The following is a 24,298-nucleotide window of genomic DNA, read 5'->3' as shown; positions in this document are numbered from 1 at the left end:
AAGTATTATATAGTTATTTTGAAAAAAAAAAATAAAATTCATTATTAAAAAAATAATTTTTTTTATGTAAATATTGTATATATTTATTTTTTTCAAAATAATTGAGCGGTGTTTGCACATGCACGATTTTAATTATCATTTTTTTATTTACGGATTTTCATCTTCAACGGTCAACAATATGCCTAAAAAAATACAAAAATTAATTAACATTCAAAATTTTCCATTTAATAAAAAAATAAGCTGGTAACTATTTTATCTTTTATTATTATTATTATTTGAAGAATTACATAAACCAACAATATTTATGATGGATAAAGTTGTTATCATTTAAATTAACAGAGAGAATTTCATGATCTAGAAATGTTATTTTTGGGGGTAAATAATTGTAGCATATTTTACAACAATAAACATCCAATTTTTCGGAATCAAGGTGTTAAATTCTAGAACATTATACCATTCTAGAAAGTTCAGTTGAAATTCCGTCGGTGTCAGTTTTCTGGTAGGGAAGAAAGGGGGGGAGGTAATAGTAACTGATAACCATTATAACCAGATACGACGAGGTTTTCTGTTACGCAATAAACTGTATAACGAACTGGCACCACCTAAGATGTAAAGAACATCCCGGGTCTTGGTAAAAAACATACCTGGCTAACAGCTAAACATTCAGACCAGGTTAATTTTAGCAAAAACGACAAATCCCCATCCCTCATTAACACCCTTCTCAAATCCCACCTTCTCCCCCAGCATTCACTTCTTGCCATTCACCCCATCTCTCGTCGTCTGCCCCTCCATCGGACGGCGAGAGCGGAACCCTCTTTCTTGATCTTCCTACTAATTCAGCCAACCTTATTCAGCTCTTCTTCATCTCCATTTTCTAATTTATTTTTACAGTATCGTCGTATTTTAATCATGTCAGCCATTCTAGCCCCCTTCCAGCTCTTGGAACTAAATCTCATATCCGCTCAAGACCTCGCCAATGTCTCCCGGTCCATGCGGACCTACGCCGTGGCTTGGGTACACCCAGACCGGAAGCTTTCGACCCGAGTCGACACCCAGGGAGACAACAACCCCACCTGGAACGACAAGTTCGTCTTCCGCGTGGACGACGAGTTTCTATACTCCGACACCTCGGCCATCATGGTCGAGATCTACACGCTCCACTGGTTCCGGGACGTCCACGTGGGGACCGTCCGTGTCCTCGTCGGGAATATCCTCCCTAACACGCCCCGGGCGTTCCGTCAGCGCAACTTCCAGTCGCCGGCTGGGATGCGTTTCGTGGCGCTCCAGGTCCGCAGGCCCTCGGGCCGGCCCCAGGGGATTCTGAACATTGGCGTGGGAGTGCTTAACAGCTCCATGCGGAGCATGCCGTTGTACACGCAGCTCAACTCCTCCGGTGCAGTTGGGTATCGCCACCTGATGGGAGAGGATGACTCGCATCTCCAAGGGAACGGGTCCATTCAGACGGCTGTTTCCAAACCTTCCGGCCTCCGGCGCACCAAGAGTGACACCAGCTCCATGATCAGGTCTGAACTCCGGGCCTCAGAACTCCGAGGGGTCCCAAAGAAAGGAAAACCGAGCTCCACAGTCAACGGGTCGGATGTGGGTCCCAAGAAAAAGAAATTCTGGTCGAGAGCAAGCAACTCGTTGCTCAGCGGTTCAGACGTCGGGAACGGCAAAAAGAGACACAATAAGAACACAAAGAAGTCCAGGCCCAGCTCCGTAATAAGTGGATCCGAAGTCAGCGGGTACGTATCAGTTAAGGATAAAACCGGAAAATCGAGTTCGATAGTCAGCGGGTCGGAAGTTAGCCGAGACCCACCACCTAAGAAGGGCTATAAAAAAAGGGGTAAAGGCAAACCGAGTTCCGTCCAAAGCGAGTCGGAGGCAGCACCTGAAGTAGACCCGCCGACGAAACGGGTAGTGTTGAATGAAAAACCCATTAGAGAAACCGACAACTGGTCAGAGTCGGAGGTGGACACGCCGAAAGTGAGACTGAGCACACTTGAAAAAGCAGGTTTCTACTTGGATTTCGAGAACCCGAGAAAATCCCGCATGACGCCCATGCACTCAAATGCGACACCCATGCCTGTCCGCATGACGCCCTTGCATACACGTGGGACACCCAAGCATCCACGTCTGATACAGGTCCACCCACGCGCTACACCCATTCGTACGAAATCCTTCCACAAGTTCAACGGGTTGTTAGAGTACGGAACGCCGCGCAGGTCGGCGTTGATGGACTACAATATTACCCCGCGCAAGTCGGTATTACCTAACGCAAGGGTGTTCTTGACAGAGTCTGAGCTGGGTCCATCGCCGTCTGAAGTGGCAGCAGAAATGGCTAAGGTGCAGCGACTGGACGAGGAAGGGAGCTCATTGGTGGGCGGCGCCAGCATGGACGAGAGCGTGGAAGGGCTACAGTCTAAGCTAGAGCGTTGGCGAACCGAGCTCCCGCCCGTGTATGACCATGGTGAGTTCTCGAGCGTGATGTCGAGCAAGAATAATGAACATGAGCAGCATAAACCAGATGGCGGTAACGGCAACGGCTTGTTCTCGTGCTTTAGCAATATCTGTGGGTGTCAGTGCCAGATCGTTTGCGGTGGCGACTCTGCAAACAAACTAAGCAAGAAAGTTGGAAGTGGGAGAATCCACCGACGAAATGCCTCGTCCGAGAAGGTGGGTTTCGTTTGAATGGATGAGTGGGTTGTGGACCGATTGATCCGGATTGGTACTTGGGTTGCGAAGAAGAAGAAGATGAATACCCAAAAAAAGTGGGAAAGGAAATTAATTTATACTTTAATTTTTTGCCCTCACGTAGAGTATATATGTACATTTTCGAAATTATCAATATTAATTGTTATGGAGTGGGCAATTTCTTTTAAAAAAAGGCCGTCACTTTTTTGTATTTTTTATACATTCTATTAATATGATTGATTATATCATTTTTTTAATATAAAATAATTATTTTTATCAATCATACTAATAAAATATATAAAAAATACGTAAAAATAACTGTATATGACACAACTTATTCTTTTTTTCTTACTTGTCTTTGCATATATAGCTCTTGCTATGCTCTCTATAAATCTTTTATGGTATATATGCGCAAACATGCGGCATATAATAAGTTATTAATATCATCGATTAAAATCATCACAAATGCTTACTTAGGTTTTATTTGGATGTTTAACTACTCTCAACTCATTATTATAATTTTTTTAAATTTTAACACAAAATATAATAAACAATTCAACTCTTTCAAATCTCAAAATAATAATAATATTAAAAAATAATATTCTAATAATATCATCTCATCTCAACTCAACTCAATTCAATTCATTTCAACATCCAAACATATTTTTTAGTGTGTTGCAATAGGTTGTCCAACCGGTGTACAAATTTTGTTGTGACTAACACATTTTTGTCGCAAATATTGTGGTATCAGGAACACTTTTTATCTAGCACATGAAATCTTGTCGTAAATAAAAAAAAAAAGAAGTGCCGATAACTTTATACATGCAATGCAATGCAGTACACTTGCATATATATATATATATATATATATATATATATATATCTTTAATTAGGTTTTTGGACTCGACTTATTAATTCCTATTGCTTATATCTCGGCTTCTTTTCTTTTCTCCCACAACAGTATGTTATATATGCACGCCAAAGTTTTGAATACTATTTTGATAATTATTGGATTGAGATACTGGAACAAAATATTTTGATATCAGTATCGTTTTAAGATAGTCTACATCTGAATAAATTAACAACACATATTTGTAAAACTTAATAAAACTTAACAACGTGACACAATTCTTATTTTGGTCTCCACATCCAAAAAAGCCACCAACAACATAGAAGAAATATTTTTCATTTGGTGTAAATGGAAAAGTTTGCATTAAATTGCTACAATCCTCCCAAATAGTTCGATCACTTCAATCCGCATTTAGTATTCATAAAAGTTGGGATCTTCCAGCTCTAGAGTGGTGTAAATAATGAACCATTACAAATTGGGAGTTTATAGAGTTACCGATAAGGGACTTTGTAAGTTAGCTACACACAAAATCGAGAGTTGCATGGGAATCTTGGGATAGAGCTTCGAGCTACGAATCTGGGATGCCGTTGATTTTCAGTCACCAGAGTGTGGTTGGCGTTGGTGACTAAATTGGAGAGATATAGACAGAGAAAAAAGTAAGAGTTTCAAGCTTTCATATATGATTTCAAAGGAATGGCCAAATGGAGGAGAAGACTTGAGATTCTAAGAAGAGACCAAGAGAGTAAATTACTTTTTTGTCTCTCCATTTCTAATGTATTCTAAAAAATGTCATTTATCTCAAATAATCAAATTCGGTCTGAAATTACTATTCTGGTCGAAATATCGAAATCTAGCCGAAATGGGCTGAAACCGGCTAGAATGGCCAGAATTTGAGGCGGTTTTAAACAGCACCCTATCATGTACCAGTTACTATTCTGGCATGGAACATTCTAACCATTCCGACCAGTACGAAATGAATTTTAAAACTTTGATGCACACATATACGCATGCCTCTATTCCGCTCACGTGCATGGAATACAAGCTCATGTCAATGTAGTCAGAGTATGTGATACTAGTTATTATTATTTTTATAATTAAATATGCATAAAATTAAAAACAGAAATATAAGGATAGGAAAGTAAGGTGCCATACAAAAACTTCATTACAATAACTGTGATGCTAGAAGGGATAAGAACAAAACAAAAAGAAATGAGTAACGAACTATAGGTTTAGGCCTATATTTATTTCAAAACCTCCATGTATTTGGGAAAAATGAGAACATAATAGGATAACTAACGAAGCAAAGTCACAATTGCTGACAACATAAAGGACCGGCCACTGTACTTGCACATGGGGCCCACATGCCGGTGGCAATTGGTCGGTGGGGTCAGGCACAGCTTGAAGATCTAACTCCAATGAATCCATAGGTGTTGCACATGTACTCGTTAGAATGTCGGAGCAGCGTAGACACATGGAGCTAATTATGTGCATCTTGGGTGACGCATGAGCCTCATGTGCTGGCCAGACGATAGCGTTCCTTAGCCCATCTTGAAGATTGGCTATTGGAAAATGCAACGGTGTGATGCATGTGCAGATTTGATGGCCTAAAGGTATGGCAATATTGTCCAACCTAGTAGAGGAAATTTTTTCAAAAAACAAGGGAAACACACTATGAACATGGAAAGGAAGGAGAGATGGAGAATTAAGGGCTTGAGAAATTATGCAAATCAGCAATTGTTCATAAACTTACACCCTACACTTGAGCTGGAATATTTTTCTCCCCCCACTATAGAAGCACGTGTTTTGGATTGAGCCACATTTCGAATTAGCATCCCACGAAGACCACTTCCTCCCTAACCTAGCGCCATCCTGCGTCGCCTTTCTCCGCCCAGTGCCACCCCGTGTCGCCTCCTTTTGCCCAGCACCACCCCGTGACGCTGCCCTCTGTACAGCGCCACCCCGTGACACTCCTCCATCGCGCCGCCTCTCCCCGGAGCCCTTTGCCCAGCGCCAACCCGCAAACACCTTCTCAACGCCAACACCAAGCTCATACTAATTGTTGAACCCAAAGTTTCAAGGCTCATATAATTACATATCTACATATGGATTTTGATGATAGCAAATGAATTCAAGCATAAAGGAATCTCAAGCTCAAGTTGTCTACACAATGAAGTCAAGCACATCAATGAACCAAGTATGAGCAAGAAATGGAACAAACTCGCAAATAAGGCTCTTGGAGTAATTTTATACATCTCTTAATAAAATTCGAAATTGGATTAAGGCTCAAAATTAATCTTTTATCATAAAGCATCGAATTGCATTTTCCAAATGTGCATGACATATTTGAAAATTAAAAATCTGAAATTTGAATTTTTGAAAGATGATTGATTATTATCTTTCACATATGCATGGTATGATTAAAAGTTTGAATTTTAAAAATTTGAAAGATGACTAATTGTCATATTTCACATTTGTATGTTTTGTTTAAAAATTTTGAAAAGTGATTGATACTCTTTTTTACATATGCAAAAGGAAAATGATTTTGTTTGAAAAAATTGAAAAGTAAATAATACTCCCTTTGTCATATGTGTAAAGTAAAACTTTGATTTAAAAATTTTGAAAACTAGATGATGTTGTATTTGACAATTGCAAGAATGAGAAATTTGATTTGAAAATTTTGAAAAGCGAATGATGGTATCTTTGACAATTGCAAAAAGGAGAAACTTTTATTTAAAAATTTTGAAAAGTGAGTGGTGCTCTTTTTTTACATGAATCTTTTTAAATTTGAAAATGAAATCTCATATGCTTATAAATAGTTCATTTGAGATTCTCAAATAAAATACAACAACAAGAGCATACACACATAAAATTGCAAGTGTAGATGGAGTTCTACACGGATTCTTTGTAACGATACTGATCAAAGGTGTAATAGGTTTCTATTTCTACCTGAAGGAGGTTGAATAGTGAATTTGGGAATCCTCAAGGGGTAGCTTGAGGCGAGGATGTAGGCAGTGGGTTGAACCTCGTTAAAATACTGAGTTTATTCCTCTTTTACCCTTATTTCTTACTAATACTTCGTATTTTGTTCATATTTTATATTGTGCATTTAGTTTATAACTGTTAATTTTTAAATATAATTCAATTCACCCCCCTCTTGTGTTAGTCATCTGGGCAACATTTGGTATCAGAGCAAGAGCTCTTTTTATAAGATTAACTATCTTTTGAGTTAATATCTTATGGCTAACATTGCAACTACATTTGGTGAAAGTCAATCTATCATTCGGCCTCCACTATTTTGCAGAGAAAATTACACATTCTGTAAGCTAGAATGATAATTTTCCTTCAGTCTCAAGGTCGAGAAATTTGGAGATGAATTATTAATAGATCTTATATCCCAAAAAAAGTTGTTGATAGAGTAAAGGTTAAAAAGGAAGAAGAAGAATTCGATCTTGAAGACGATAGAATTACATCATTGAATTCAACGGGTATAAATCTCCTATGTAATTCTCTCAATGGGAATGAATTCAATAGAATAATGACTTACAAGACAACAAAAGAATTCTGAGATAATTTGAAAGTTACTTATAAAGGAACTTAACAAGTCAAATAATCGAAAATTTATATTCTTACTCATGAATATGAAATGTTTAAAATAAATGATGATGAATCTATTTCTATTATGTACACTCATTTCACTAATATCATAAACAGCTTGACAGCTCTCGACAAAATCTATTCCAACGTTGAGATAGTAAGAAAACTCAACTCTCTACCAAATGCTAGAAATCAAAAGTGACGGCGATTCTTGAAACTAGAGACCTCAAGAAAGTCGAAGTAAATGAATTTATTAGGTTGCTTACCACCCATGAATACAGATTAAAAGGAGAAGAAGAAGGAAAGCCAAAGAAGAGCTTGGCACTTAAAGTTGTTCTTCATGAAAGCGAAAGTGATAAAGATGAGAAAAGTGATGACAAAGATGAAGGAGTTGCGATGATAACAAGGAGAATTAAAAGATTCATAAAGAGAAATAAAGCTCCTTCAAGGAAATCCTTCAAAAAGTTTTCCAAGAAAGATACAGGTAAAAATGACTTTTTAACTTGTTACAAATGTAATAAGTTTGGACATATCAAGACGAATTGTCCTCTGCTAAAGAAAGATTGAAACAAGGGCAAGAAAGCAATGAAACCTATACAGGATAATGATTCAAACAGCTCAGACAGCGAAGCAAGCAATAGAGAATCTGCAAATCTTTGTCTTATGGCTAAAGATAACCTTGAGGTAACAGATATTAACAATGTCGAAAGTTCTTCATATGATGAATTGCAAAATATCTTGGAAGAAGTATATGAGAAACTTGAGAAATTAGGCATCAAATATACTACTTTGAAAAAGAAAAATTTTTCTTTAACAAACGAAATTGATATTTTAAGAAAAGAAAACATCGTTTCGAAAAATGAAAATTATGAGTTAAAGAATAAAATGATTGATTTAGGAAAGATTGTTGAAAACTTTACAAATGGAAAAATAAAATTTGAAAATCTTATTGGTAGTCAAATATGTGTTTTTGACAAGGCAGACTTGGAATATATGCCAAAATAAAAATACAAACCTTATAAAAACTTCTTTGATAATTCTTCTAAATCAAAGACCAATATTCAAAATTCTTTTCATAAAAATAAAATTTTCAAAAAAAGATACTACTAGGATAGGGGCGAACCTACATAATTATCATGATTATAAATTCTTTTCATAATTATCATGTTTGTCCCATTAGAAGAAAACATACAATGACCATTAGGGTAGGGGCGAACCTACATTGATGGTTGGCCCAAAAAAAATATTTTTTAAAGATGTCCTAAAATAAATATAATTTGCCCCTCAAAATATTTTCAAAAATCTTACTTAGTACTTAGTTGTCTAGGTTTCTTTTAATTTTTCAACAACTTTTCATACTCACACCTCTTTTTTGTCATTAATAAAATCTTACATTCTCATTTTTTTCACATCTTATAAGAGGCAAGAAAAAATCTTGGTCTCTTTTTATTAGCTATTTAGTAAATTTACAACCTTATTTTTCCTATTTATTTACACTTTTATTTTCAAATCTTCCACTAGCTAATTTATTATTTGGATTAGTTTTGTTAGTAAGTACATACTTACTACCATCAAATTAACAATTAGGAGTGAAGACAAAGAGAAAACCATATAGCTAACTTTTATCCTTTTTTTACTTAATTTTTATCGTTTGTTTCAACAAATCTCACATAACTATTTCTATCTTAATTTTTATCGTTCACTTAAGTTCGATGAAGCTCAAGTGAGAGGGTCAGATTGGCAACTTGAATAATTTAGTTGTCCCTAGATAACTACCTTATATGGTTAATGTTAAATGTTGGTTACCATTTACCCTATATACAATACATTTTGCTAATCACTCATCCACGCACCAAATCCTAGTTCCGCCCCTGCATTAGGGTCATATGGGTAGCTAAAATCTTGTTTATTCCAAGACTAATAAATGAAAGACCCGAAGAACTTGGGTACCAAGAAAAATTATTTTAATTATTTTTGTATATATGAATGAAGTCCTCCATAAGCAAAAATAAATGGTTTTTAGATAGTAGATGTTCAAGACACATGACAGGGGACAAGTATAAGTTCATTGATCTTACATCTAAAGAAGGACACGTGGCATTTGGAGACAACTCGAAAGGGATGATCATAGGAAGATCATGAGAATAGGTAAAATTGGTAGTGAATCATCTCTTATAATTGAAAATGTTCTATTTGTTCAAGGTCTAAAACATAATCTTTTGAGTATAAGTCAATTATGTGATAAACGACTTACAGTTACTTTCAAAATAGATAAATGCATTATTTTGAATGATCATGATTGCAATATTTGTTTTATTACTCTTAGAAACAATATTGTTTATATTATTGAATTTTAAGAAATTGCCTCACAAGATGCTATTTGTCTTTTAGCTCAAAATTAAACTAGTTGGTTATGGCATAAAAGACTAGGTCATGCCAACATGGAACTTATTTCCAAACTTTCAAAAATGATCTTGTGAGAGATTTACCAAAGACAAATTTTCTTAAAGACAAAATTTATGATGCATGCCAATTTGGTAAACAAACAAAAACTTCTTTTAAACACAAGAAACATATTTCCACTACTAGACCACTGCAACTGATACACATAGATCTTTTTGGACTAAGCAGAGTTGCAAGTTTAGGAGGAAAATATTATGCATTTGTTATTGTTGATAATTTCTCTAGACATACTTGGGTCATCTTTCTTACTCATAAAGATGAGGCACTTTACCAAGGTATGCAAGAGAATTCAAGACAAAAAAGGCTATACTATTTCAAGTATCCGAAGTGATAAGAGGAAAGAGTTTGTTAATAAAGATGTTGAAACTTTTTGTGATGAAAATGGTTTTATATATAATTTCTCTGTTGCTCGAACTTCTCAATAAAATGGGGTAGTAAAGAGGAAGAATAGATCTCTTCAAGAGATGGCAAGAACAATGCTCAATTAGAACAACTTGCCTAGTTATTTTTGGGCTGAAGCGGTAAGTACTGCTTGTTATGTTATAAATAGAGTTATGTTGAGGTCTAAGTTAGATAAAACCCTCTATGAGCTTTGGAATGAGAAAAAGTCCAATATTGGTTACTTTCATATATTTGGATGCAAATGTTTCATTTTCAATGACAGAGATAATTTAGACAAATTTGATGCAAAATCTGATGAAGAAATCTTTCTCGGGTATTTTACTAATAATAAAGTTTATAGAGTATTCAATAAAAAGACTTTAACTGTACAAGAACCTCTCTACTCTCTAAGCAATCTGTTGATGAAGAAAGAAAAGGTGTAAATAAAATAGAAAGTCTCAATCTCAACAAAGAGAACTCAATAGAGGAAGTCTAACATGGAAATATCAGGAAAGATCATCAAAACTTAATGCAAGATGCAACTAAATAGTGAAAACTTGTGAAAGATCATCCAGCGAAACAAATTTTACATGAACCATCAAGAGGTGTAAGTACTCAATTATCTCTTAGAAATGTTTGTAATTATACTACTTTTCTATCTCAGATTGAACCCAAAAATATTGATGAAATACTTCTTGATGAATCTTGGATTCTAGCTATGCAAGAAGAGCTAAATCAATTTAAAAGAAATGATATTTGGACATTTGTTCCTAGACCCACAAATCATACTATTATTGGAACAAAATGCTTTTTTAGAAACAAGAAAGATGAGTCCGGAATCATCACTAGAAATAAGGCTTGACTTGTAGTCCAAGGTTTCAATAAAAAAAAAAAGAATCGATTATGATGAGACATATGTATCGGTTAGAAGCTATTCGAATGTTACTTGCTTATGTTTGTTATAAAGATTTCAAACTTTTTCAAATGGATGTTAAAAGTGATTTTTTAAATGGTTTTACAAATGAAGAGGTATATCTTGAGCAATCTCCAGGTTTTGAAAATCATATTTCTCCAAATCATGTTTTCAAGTGTACAAAAGCCACTATATGGACTCAAACAAGCCCCTAGAGGTCAATAAGAGAGACTTAGTGGTTTCTTAAATGAAAAAGGTTTTTCAAGAAGAAAAAGCGATACAATATTTTTCATTAAACACGAAAAGAATGATATTCTTTTAATTCAAATTTATAAGGGTGATATAATAGTTGATGTAACAAATGAAAATATGTGCCATGTTTTTGCTAAGAGTATGCAGGAAGAATTTGAAATGAGCATGATGGGAAAACTTAACTTCTTTCTTGGATTGCAAATCAAGCAAGCAAAAAGTGGAACATTCATTAATCAATCAAAATATATCAAAGAATTACTCAAAAAGTTTGGGATGGAAGGCATGAAGAAAATTAAAACACTAATGAGCCCATCGACCATACTTGATAAGGATGAAACCAGTAAGCTAGTTGACTCAAAGGTATATCGAGATATGATTGGTAGTCTATTATATTTGCAACCAGTAGACTAGATATTATGTTCAGTGTATGCTTATATGCACGTTTTCAATATCTCTGAAAGAATCTCATTTGACTGCAGTTAAGTGCATTCTTAGATATCTTATGGGTACAATTGACCTAGGGTTATGGTATCCTAAGCATATTTTTTCGATCTAATCATCTACTCAGATGCAAATTATGCTGGTTGCAAAGTTGATCGAAAAAGCACTAGTGGAACATGTTATTTTTTAGGTCATGCACTTGTTTCATGGTTTAGTAAGAAGTAAAATTCTATTGCATTATCCACTGCTGAGGTAGAATATGTTGCCACGGGTAGTTGTTGTGCTCAAGTTCTTTACATGAAGCCACAACTTAAGGATTTTAAGTTCATGTACAATCACATTCCAAAAAAAATTGATAATACAAGTGCTATAAATCTTTCAAATAACCCAATACAACATTCTAGAACTAAGCATATTGAGATTAGATATCATTTTCTTTGAGATCATGTGCAAAGGAGCGATATTGTATTAGAATTCACAAGCACGCACGATCAGTTGACATACATTTTTACAAAAGCTTTGCCAGAAGATAGATTATGCATGATTAGAAGAGAAATACGAATGATGCATGCCATGAATATCTATTAAATATTTTTATTTTATTATCTCAAATGACTTACAAAAACTTGAGACTTTATTCTCATTTTTCAAGCGCTCTTCCTTTTCATGTATCAACATGTTATCCTTATCTAAAAGAGTAGGCATTCGAAATAAAGAGACAAGTAAGGATTTTAAATCCTTATTCTCCTGCTTTAAGTCTCCTATATTTTTGTTAAACTCATGAATAAGTCGTTGAAGTACATAAATATGCTCGTTAAACTTTTCAACTTCACGAGTTCTGGACTGCAACCGTTGGGAAAATGCGACAATGGATGATCAATATCGTGTACCGAGACACATAAGTTCATAAATGGCGTCATTATCTGACTTGTTAGTCAGATCATTCTCATGCTGTATCATGGCACCTATGACAGATGCAAAAATAACTAAAGGCTGAGATGCAAAATACCCCATATAGTGATTGATGAGATTGTTGGAAGAAGATTGCTGAGCCATCTTAAAGGAAAAAAAGTGAGAATGCAGATGGATTACAGAAAGTAATGAAAATTTGATGTGAATTAGATGAAACTCAAAAACTGATTTTATAGAAATAGAAATGAGAACAAGACAAGCTATCATTTCTTCAAATCTTACTTAGTCAAAAAAATTGAAAGATATGCTGGACGCATATTGTCGAAAGTTATCTAGCTAAGCCAGCGAGATTAACTGTAGATTGTCCCTATTTTTCTCGTAAACGTTGAACCTCTGTTGTTATCTGCTGATATTGACTTTGTATTTGTATTCTCTCTCGTTCCAGCTCCTCTATTCGTGGTTGCAGGTCATGAGCGTACCAGTCTGCAAATTTCTTCAACTCCTTGTTTTAATCTTTTTAGTTTTATTAGCAAGTCTTTGACGTAACTCAGATATTTGATTGTTAAGCCAATCAACCTCACTCACCCTCGCCAGTAACCTTTGAGACATGGTCGTAACAAAGGCAGCATATTGAGCACTAAACATTCTTGATTCAACAACAACTTGAGAATTAATTCTACAAGAAAAATGTATCTCTACTCCTATCATGGTGTTGACAGTCTTGAGAGAAGATTGGTGGTTGAGGCATAAAGGGTTCTTGATTCAAAACTGGAACAATAATAAAAGAAAGTTGCTCAACCATACTATCGTTCTCGATAAACAGAAACTAGATCAAGGAGCAATGTGAGAAATCTTTTTTCGTGAGTATTCAATGGGTGAAAATGAACCTTAAAAAAAATAAAAATAAAAACCTAGAGCCTTCAAAACTTTGTAAAATCTCGTTTGTCAACAACATTAAATGGATTTGAATCTCTTCCCACACTAAATCCATATAGCTAGGCCTCAAGGCTTTACTACACATGTTGGGATCCCGGTGGCTTCAATTATTCAACTCTCCACAGTTTTTACTAACACACGATTTTTATCAGTCCATTGACATTAGTTACTATGGCTCATTTTTAATGATGTCAAAAGAGAATAAGAACATTAACATGTTCTTACCAATGCTTTATTTTACATTAATATCTCTTGAATTATTAAGCTTGTTATATATACTTGGAATTATGTTTATCTATTGCTTGAAAAAATAACGCACATTCTCAAGGGGAGCTTAAGAATTACTACAGGTTTCAGAGTTCTACTAAGTATTTGTCATCATAAAAAAGGGGGAGATTGTTGAACCTAAGATTTCAATTCTCATATAATTACATATCTACGTATGGATTTTGATGATAACAAATAAATTTAAGTATAAATGAATCTCAAGTTCAAGTTGTCTACACATTGAATTCAAGCACATCAATGAACCAAGCATGAGCAAAAAAGGGCACAAGCTCGCAAATGGAGCTCTTAGAGTAATTTTGTACATCTCTTGATAAAATTCAAAATTTGCTTAAAGCTCAAAATTAATCTTTTATCATAGAGCATCAAATTGTATTTTCCACATGTGCATGACATATTTAAAAACTAAAAGTTTGAAATTTAAATTTTTAAAAGATGATTGATTGTCATCTTTCACATATGCATGACATGATTAAAAGTTTAAATTTTGAAAATTTGAAAGATGATTGATTGTCATCTTTCCCATGTGCATGTTTTGTTTGAAATTTTTGAAATGTGATTGATGTTCTTTTTTACATGTGCAAAAAGAAGATGATTTTGTTTGAAAATTTTGAAAAGTAAATAATGTTCCATTTGTCATATGCGAAAAGTAAAACTTTGATTTGAAAATTTTAAAAAATGTGTAAATGCAAAAAGTTGGCTAGGACTAGGTGACTAAATGATAGAGTTTATCCTATCATTATATTTGAATTTTTGGACGAATGTGAAATAATTGTTGACTTTATCTATAACAAATATTGAGTTTATCTAGAAGTCTTGGAGGTTGTTTAGATAGGTCAATTATGAGTAAATCACGTCCATAAGAATCTGTTCTTATCCAGAACAAAAGATACAGCTGAAATAAGAAGTTGCAGTGAAAAGTTATCACAAAATGTCAGCAACCCATTATGAGATGTTCTCGCGGTAGACTTGATCCGTTAGTAGAGTTCTACCTCAACTGTGACTCTTTTCCAGACTCTATAATTAAAGAGATTCAGTTTAATAATGGTTTAAAGAGTTTTAGCCAAGAATTATTGAGAGTATATTCTGAGTGCTTGAAAGTGAAAATTTACTTGAGAATTTTCATTTTATTTTTCATCTCTCTTTGAGTGTGATCATGCTACAAAATTTGGAGGATCGTTAATTGGTTTTCAGTCACTGGAGTTCCAAGAGAAAATGTAATATTTGAAGATCGCTAGAGATTCTAGCTGCTACTGCGGTAGAAGACAAACAGATCGTTTGTCTTTTCAAATAAGAGAGTCAATACAAAGGTTTTGTAATTGAGAACTTATTTGTAAATTGATTTTCACATAATAAAATTTTCTTTTCTGAATTTGGCTACCCCGTAGAGTTTTACATTTGAATAATTCTTTAAAGGGTTTCATTTCGTTACCAATCGTTGTCTTATGCAAAAGTATTTATTTACCTCAAGTATTTTGATGGTTTAAATAATTACAAAATTGAGAACTAACCAAGTTGTTCAAGTGAATTACCACACAATCTTGTGACTATACTGGAGTACATTGGGAATTTTAATTGGCATCAGAGTATGGTTCACTCACACAAGTGTAATCCGTGCCCCTGTTGAATGTGTCAGGTTGGTTGCCCCGCCGCACTTTAATGGTGAAAATTATGCTTATTGGAAAGTACGCATGAGAGCTTTTCTCAAATCATTGGATGAACGAGTATGGTACTCCGTTGAACAAGGATGGACTAAACCCAAAAAATATATTGTAGCTTGGACGAAAGAAGAGGCTAACAATTGTAATTGGAATAGCAATGGACTAAATGCTATCTTCATGGCTATATCCCTAGAAGAACTTAAGAGAATCTCAATGTGCGAGATTGCAAAAGAAGCATGGGACATCCTGGAGGTTACACATGAGGGAACAAAAACTGTGAAAAATTCTAAACTACAAATATTAACCCAAAATTTGAAGAAATTAGAATGATGAAATATGAGAATTTAAAGATTTTTATGCTAAGCTAAATGATATTGTGAATTTCAGGTTTAATCTTGATGAAAAGGTCGAAGACTCAAGAGTTGTACAGAAGATTTTGAGGTCACTACTTGAAAGCCTAAAGTGATTGCTATTGAGGAAAGTAAATATTTGGATGCAATAAAGATTGAAGAATTAGTTGGTTCTTTATAAACGTATGAATCTACACTTCCTCAAGCAAAGAAAGATAAGTCTGTGGCTTTAAAAAATGTACAAGAAAGTTGTGAAGATTTTTCTGATGAAGAAAATCTAAATGATGAGGACATAACTCTCATTGCAATAAAGTTAAGAAAATTTATGTTTAATAAAAGGACTAGTGATAAGTCTGAAAATTAGAATAAAGATAAAGCTGAGAAAAAGGATAAAGTGAAGTGTCATGAGTATTTTGGTTATGGTCACATAAGAATTGAATGTCCAAATTTCAAGAAAAGTAAATGAAAAGCATTGAATGTCACATTTAGTGACAGTTCAGGTTCTGAAAGTACAAGTTCATCATCATATGATGAAAAAAATTTTATGGAATTTTCTATTATTGTGAATAATTTTCCTGAGATTACACTAACAAAATGTGAAAGGTGACAGTGATTCAGATGTAGCACTTGTTGATGTTGACCAAGAACTAAGTGCTCATGAAGCATACAATGATGTGTGTGAAGTAGTCAAACTAAAGAAACTCGACCAATAAACTTACTGTTGTGGAGAATGAGAAAAATAACACTTATGAGGTATTGAAAATTTCTGATGTTGAAATATCATGATTAAATAATCAAAAAGTTGCACTAGAAAAAGAATTGGAAAATTTTCAAGAGTGCAAGAAAAAAACTACTACACAGAAATTAGAAAAAATGTTGATTCTTCATAAATTAAGTAGTGATAGAACTGGCCTGGGATATACGACTTTCAAAGGGAAAAAACAAAACAAATCTCACCATTCGCTGCAATTACATCTAAAGGTATTATTTTTGTTAAAGAAAGTCCAGGAATAAATGTTCAAAAACATGTTGTACCTAAGTCAGTTTATTCAAATAATTTGCATGGAAATTCAGCCACAAAAATGATGAAAGATAAGTATGAAGGTAAATTTATCCCTACTTGTCATAATTGTGGAGTTGATGGTCATATAAGGCCACATTGTTTTAACTTATATCAAGTGTAGAAAATTGAAGGTGAAAGAAATTCAAAAAGGAAATGGAAGAGCCTAGAGAGTCAAGTTTATGATATGAGCCAACAAATGAACTTCATAAGCCTTAAGCTTAGTGAACTAGCAAACTTCTCCCTTCAAAATAGAGAAAATATTATGCAAAACAGTGCAAATGAAAAGATCAAGTCAAAACTCAAGATAAAGTGGGTGATTAAGGAAGATGCTACGTGTTTTGTGGCACACATAGCACTTAAATCAACGGAAGAGTGTCTTTGGTACCTGGACAGTGGGTGTTCGAAACACATGTCTGGAGATAAAACACTATTTAAGAAGGTTGAACCAACCTATGGAGGCACCGTGACTTTTGGACATGGTAGCAAGACAGTTGTAGAAAGGAAATGGAGTATTGAAATACCTGGATTACCTATTCTACAAAATGTTTTATTTGTTAATAGTCTTAAAACTAATTTACTCAGCATTAATCAGTTTTGTGATGATAATCTTTCTGTGTAGTTTTCAAAAGATGAATGCAATATTCATAATCAAGCTGGAGATTAGATCTTAAGGGGCACAAGAACCTCAGACAATTGCTATGGAGTCTCTCCAATATCAAAGTTGAACTGCCATAGAGTCTTACTCGATGAAGCTAAGTTGTGGCATCAACGCCTAGGGCACATTAATTTTAAAGATCTATCAAAGATATCAAAAAGAGAAGCTATAGATGGATTGCCCAAGGTCATTAAAGCCAAGAAAATAATCTGTGAAGCATGCCAATAAGGAAAGCAAACTAGAGCTCAACATAAGAAAGTTTCTCATATTCTTACATCTCGGCCACTTGAACTATTGCATATGGACTTGATGGGTCCAACATAAACTGAGAGCCTTGGTGGAAAGAAATACATCATGGTGATTGTGGATGATTTTTTGAGATATACATGGACTATTATGCTAAGAGAAAAATCTGAAACTTGTGAACTTACAAAGAAGCTATTCAAGAAACTACAAATAGAAAGGGAAGTTTCTATCTCTAGAATACGTAGTGATCATGATAGAGAATTTGAGAATACTAATTTCACTTCTTTTTGTGATGAACAAGACATATATCAAGAATTTTCTGCACCTATCACTCCACAACAAAATGGAGTAGTAGAAAGGAAAATTTGAGCAATTCAATTAATGGCTCAAACTATGTTAAGCAACCAAAAGATGGAACTACATTTTTGGGGAGAAGCTGTAAACACAGCAAATCATATTCTAAATCGAGTAGTTCTAAGGCCATGTACCAATCATACTCCTTATGGTTTGTGAAAAAATAAAAATCCTACATAAAATTATTTTAGAGTCTTTGGTAGCAAATGCTATATTTTAAGAGATCGAGAAAACATTCATAAATTTGAAAGCAAGAGTGATGAATGAGTATTTCTTGGTTATTCTTCAAGTAATAAGGCCTATAGAGTTTACAACTTATGCACAAAATCTGTTATGGAATCAATTAATGTAGTTGTGGATGACAGTCCAGCCGAGACTGCTATGAGAGAACTTGAAAATATGAAAGAGTTGGTGCAAGCTACTAAAGATGACTCACAAGTGCAAAATGAAGAAGATCACATAGAGAGAGCACTAGAAAATTCAGAAGAGAAAGAACCCACTTCAAGGGTTATTCAAAATCATCCAAAGGAGAATATTCTTAGTGAGCTAGATAAAGGTATGAGACTCAAAAAAAGAGTACTAAATTAGATTCCCTTTGTGTTATTTGTTACAGGTTGAACCCAAGAAAGTTGAGGAAGTTTTGAATGATGAAAGTTGGGTCAACGCCATGCATGAAGAACTCCATCAATTCCCTAGGAATGATGTATGTGAGTTAGTCTTTAGACCAGAAAATTACAACATTATTGGAACTAAATGGATCTTCAAGAACAAGTCTGATGAGCATGGCACTATTGTGAGAAATAAAGCAAAACTGGTTGCACAAGGATACACACAAGTAGAGGGGATTGATTTTGATGAAACATTTGCCCCTGGGGCTCGTTTGGAATTTATCTGCATTCTCCTTGCATTTGCTTATCATCTAGACTTCAAATTATATTAAATGGATGTCAAAAGTGCATTCCTAAATGGTATACTACAAGAAGAGTTATATGTTGAATAACCTAAAGGGTCTTTTTTTTTTTTTGAAAGAGTTGGTGACCACCTGTCCAAGAGTGGCTCTTCCCCAAGTTTATTAAAAATCATCACTTTTGGCGGAGGAATACCGTGTTAAACCAAAAATTACAAGGGGTTACAAAAGAAACAAAGAAAAACATCCCTTGTGCCAACCAAAAACCAATAAACCAATGAAAAAATACAATGAATTATGAACGTAAAGAAGACAATTCCCACTGATCCGTATGTAAAAAAAATAACTTAAAGGGTTTATTAATCACCTCTATCCTGAATATGTGTACAGGTTGAAGAATGCTCTTTATGGACTAAAACAAGCACATTGTACTTGAATAAAAGATTGACAACTTATTTACTTGATCATGGATTTATTAGAGGACAAGCCAATAAAACCTTCTTCATAAGAAAATCAGGTAAACAACTTTTAATTACTCAAATATATGCTGATGATATCATATTTGGAGCAACACTTGAGTCTTTTGCTTATGACTTTGCTGATGAAATGAAATCTGAATTTGAAATGAGTATGAGTGGTGAGTTAAATTTTTTCTTGGGCATACAAGTAAAACAATATAAAGAATGTATTTTTATCTCACAATCAAAGTATGCTAGAAACCTTGTTAAGAAGTTTGAGATGAAAGGAAAAAGCAATGCTTGAACTCCCATGAGCACATCAGTAAAAATTAGCAATATCCTATAGGTAAAAATATTGATCCTACTCTTTATAAAAGCATGATAGAAAGTCTATTATATATCATTGCTAGTAGACCCGATATATTCTTTAGTGTTGGTGTGTGTGTGCTAGATTTTAAGCTAATCCTAAAGAATCTCATCTTATAGGAATAAAAAGAATCATAAAATATATTAATGCAACTATTGATTATGAGATATGGTATTCTAAAGACACTAATCTAACATTTGTTGGTTATTAAGATGTTGATTGGGCTGGGAATGTTGATGATAGAAAGAGTACTATTGGTGGATGTTTTTATGTAGGAGGGACTCTTGTTGCTTGGGTAAGTAAAAAACAAAACTCAATCTCTCTATCCACTGTTGAAGCTGAATATATAGCTGCAGGAAGTTGTTGTACACAGCTTTGATGGATGAAAAAGGTGTTTGAAGATTATGGTTTGAAATATACTATGACAATTTATTGTGATAATTCTAGTGCAATAAGTATTTCAAAAAATCTTGTTTAGCACTCAAGAACCAAGCACATTGACATTAGACATCATTTTATTAGAAACTTTGTTGAATCTAAAATAATATCTTTAAAACATGTGTCTAGTGAACATCAACGGGCTGACTTGTTTAATAAACGTTTAGATGGTCTGAGGTTTGAGTTTCTAAGGAAAGCAATCAGTGTGTGTGATATCAAGTGAGAGATTTTGCATTTCATGAGTTTAGGACATGCATTTTATTTTTTAAATGCTTTTGTTTTCAGTTCTTTTAAGAAAAATATAATATAAAATTGTTCTGGTTTGTTTCTAATTTTTTTTTGGAAGAGCATGCTTGATTTATCAAAATTTTTAGCACATGTGTGAGATTCTCACAAAAAAAACTTTTTGAACTTATGCATATCTCTACTTTGTATAATTCACTTTGTGCATACTAACCCTGATCATCTTGATAAAGTTTATTTATAAACCACTGTGAGGAACTTATAAGCATGCAATTTACTATTAAAAGGTTATATTGATTAATTGAGATGCTCATCATAGATGAAGTTCATGCCTTAAATTGACTAAAACTAGTTGAACCTAGTACAAAAATAAAGAGATATTTTCTTGCCAAACATAAATAATTGATCCATATAGAAAAATTCAATGTTATATCATTGCGGAAAAAGACAAATATTATACACGGATCTATCCCTTAAATATCCTTATAGAAAGAACCGTGACTCAAATCATTGTGGAAAAATGTGAGCAACAAAAATAGACGTGAAAGGGGTTGTGCAAAATGGTGTTTGGAGAAAATACTCATGTATCTAAACCCTAGCATAAAGTTTGACTTTTGAGATGAGTAACAAACTCTAGGAAGCATTTATAAGAAGAGAACACTAATGAAAAATATTCTCAAAAATATATTGAAAAGAAAAAGAAGTGAAAAGTTACTGTTATATATAAGTTTACTCATTCACACACTTACATAAACTTTGGTATTGATGATATTATGAGGTGTGAACATCCATAGTGTTTCTATATCTGTTGTTTTATTTTTTTTACTATAAATATATATAACAAAAATATAAAATATTTTTTGGTGGTTGGGTAAGTATTGGGTACTGGTCTAAATCTGGGGACTCTGAGTTATTGACTTAAGTCCCAGTGGGTTTCTGTGGCTTAAAGCACGCGCACGGCAGCAAGTCACTTAAAGTGACTAAGGCATTTAGCCAAGCAGTGTTTCCTTCTCGCCCATAGTCCTTCTTTCTCACCGAAATCACTTTCACCCACGACATTCTCTCTACTAATCTAAAAGCCTATACACTCGGCATTTCATCTTATCGATTATGTGCATCTTGACCCAAGAAGTAATCTCATCTCTTTATCAAGGTAAGGTTTCTATCTAAAATCAAATCATTCTATCTTTCTAACTAGGGCTCGACATATATTTATGGAGATAGGGTTGAGAAGTTTGGATATGTGAAGTTTGGGGATTAATTTTTGGTTGAGCTGAGTAAACATTGACACAGTTGATCTTTTGAGAGTAGTTTATACATGTATTGAGGCATACTATTTGTGGGCAATGTGACTATAGCTCTTGGTTTTAACCCAATGCACACCATGTGTTTGTGATTATTCCTAAATCAAATCACATTCTCTACTCTCTATATACTTGATGTGGCTATCTCACATGCATTGTTCGAATATAAGAGTGATTTGTATGTATGGGAAGTTGAATCAAATCTGAGGAGTTTGAAATTTGAAAATGTCATGGCTTTCACAATCATCCGAATCCTTCAACTCTAACCTTGGTTATTTTTATTTTGATCTTATTAACATGGTGATTCAGATGAGATTCAAAGAAAGAGCAAAGAGAAAGAAAATTGTGGAATCCTCAATTGAGGATGAATTTGGGCCTGAACCAGCACAGCTAGGAGGACACTTAGCCTCTCAACCTTCTACACCCACAACAGGACCATCCAATGCCGCTTTTGAACGCTTCGTCACAGTTGAAGCCGAGACTATGTACAGAACTACCTTCTCCAAACGACTTGTTTTGGGTGAACGTGAGGTAAGTATAAATAATTTTCCTACGGATGATTTTCAACTCATTCGTCGCACTTTCAATGAACGAGGTTGGGAAAAACCCACTCACCCCTCTCCCACACCTTGTGTTGAAGTTGTTCGTGAGTTCTATTCCAACATTACTCACTTCAATTTTGAGGACTATAGCATTGTTTCCATTGTTCGAGGACTCAAATTGAGATATCTCCTGTTATTCTTATAGAGCTGTTTAACTTTCTTGAGGTGGAAGCACCATTGTATCCTTATAAAGGTATGGGGGCTCCCACAAAGATTGTCATGCGCAATCCTTTTGTTGGCCCCATTGGTCCAAAATGGCATGCTAAAACCTGCAGACTACCTTTGAATCACTGCTAGCAAAAATAGTGTTAACAAATTTTTGGCCCATTAGCCGGCACACTGAAATTACATTAGAAAGATCCTACTTTGTGTATGCCTTGGCTACTAGGGTGATTTTCCTCGACATATTATCGACATTATTCACTGTGCTCATGTTGAAAAAGAGCTGAATTTACCTTTTGGAGGTTTAATCACTAAATTGGCTATAATAACCAAAGTTCCTCTTAGGAACAATGAGCCTACAATGAAGGTGGCAGTTTCTATCTCTGATGTTATGGTTGTCAAATCTGAAGCAGTGCTCACTAAGAACAAGAATATCACTACTGAGTCAGCTTCCTCGCCTCTCAAGCTTACTGTACCTGTGGCTTAAGTTCTTGAACAAATCACTCTTTTGTCACAAATGATTGATACATTTATTGCTAAATGGGAAGCAAGTTAGGCCAAGTTAGAGCAGCAACTAGCCGATGTCCGTTCTAATTGCATTCAAGCAAATGATTGACTAGTTCAACTGTCATTGGACATGCAACAAGTAGTTGATCATGTTGCTAGTTCAGACGAAGACCAATAAAATTTCATAGCTGATTGATGACAAAAAGGGGGAGTAACAGTTGATGGGGAGTAGCACCATTAGGAAAAAAAAATCTTTATCCTTTATACGTTTGGATTTTCTCATTTTTGTTTGAATGTATTTCTGAAAAATATGTTTTGGGTATGCTTTAATTCTGACACTTAGAACATGTTTAATTCTGATAGTACTTTTGAGTTTCTAAGTCGATCATTTTACTAAGTGTGATTGTCTTGGAAATTTCCGCTGCTTCTATTTGTCAGTTGTGTTAAAGTGGTTTATAGGGATCTTACATTCATCAAGAAGGTTTCGTCACCAATACACCAAATGGGGATATTGTAAATGCAAAAAGTTGGCTAGGACTAGGTGACTAAATGATAGAGTTTATCCTATCATTATATTTGTATTTTTGGATGAATGTAAAATAATTATTGACTTTATCTACAACAAACATTGAGTTTATCTAGAAGTCTTAGAAGTTGTTTAGATAAGTCAATTATGAGTAAATCACGTCTATAAGAATCTGCACTTATCCAGAACAAAAGATACTGTTGAAATCAAAAGCTGCAGTGAAGAGCTATCGCAAAATGTCAGCAACACGTCAGGAGACGTTCTCGCGTCAGACTTGATCCGTTAACAGAGTTCTACCCCAATTGGGACTCTTTTCTAGACTTTATAATTAAAGGGATTCGGTTTAATAATGGTTTAAGGAGTTTTAGTCAAGAATTATTGAAAGTATATTCTGAGTGCTTGAGAGTGAAATTCACTTGAGAATTTTCATCTTATTTTTTGTTTCTCATTGAGTGTGATCATGCTCTAAAGTTTGGAGGATCGTTGATTGGTTTTCAGCCACTGGAGTTCTAGGAGAAAATGCAATATTTGAAAATTATCAGAGGTTCTGGCTGCTACTATAATAGAAGACAAACGAGTGTCTGTTCAAGTAAGAGAGTCAATACAAAGGTTTTGTAATTGAGAACTTATTTGTAAATTGATTTTCAAATAATAAAATTGTATTTTCTGGGTTTGGCTGCCCCATACGATTTTACCTTTAAAGAGTTCTTTAAAGGGTTTTCCTTCGTTACCAA

At 34.3% G+C, this 24,298-nt stretch overlaps 1 protein-coding gene across 1 annotated transcript; it reads left to right on the top strand.

Moving 5' to 3' along the window:
• The first annotated feature begins 136 nt into the window (after window positions 1-136).
• On the top strand, window positions 137-2,874 carry LOC121248822. The gene has a single exon (XM_041147413.1). The coding sequence runs from the start codon at window positions 910-912 to the stop codon at window positions 2,689-2,691; it is 1,782 nt and encodes a 593-aa protein (XP_041003347.1). The 5' UTR covers window positions 137-909; the 3' UTR covers window positions 2,692-2,874.
• The last annotated feature ends 21,424 nt before the right edge of the window (window positions 2,875-24,298 follow it).

The sequence above is a fragment of the Juglans microcarpa x Juglans regia genome, chromosome 1D (assembly GCF_004785595.1).
Source record: "Juglans microcarpa x Juglans regia isolate MS1-56 chromosome 1D, Jm3101_v1.0, whole genome shotgun sequence".
Classification (NCBI taxonomy): domain Eukaryota; kingdom Viridiplantae; phylum Streptophyta; class Magnoliopsida; order Fagales; family Juglandaceae; genus Juglans; species Juglans microcarpa x Juglans regia.
The sequence above is the reverse complement of the archived record's forward strand: the minus strand, read 5'-3'. Positions and strand labels throughout refer to the sequence as shown.

Excerpts from the sequence above, each read along its gene's own strand:
- LOC121248822 (XM_041147413.1), top strand. The coding sequence starts at position 910 with ATGTCAGCCATTCTAGCCCCCTTCCAGCTCTTGGAACTAAATCTCATA.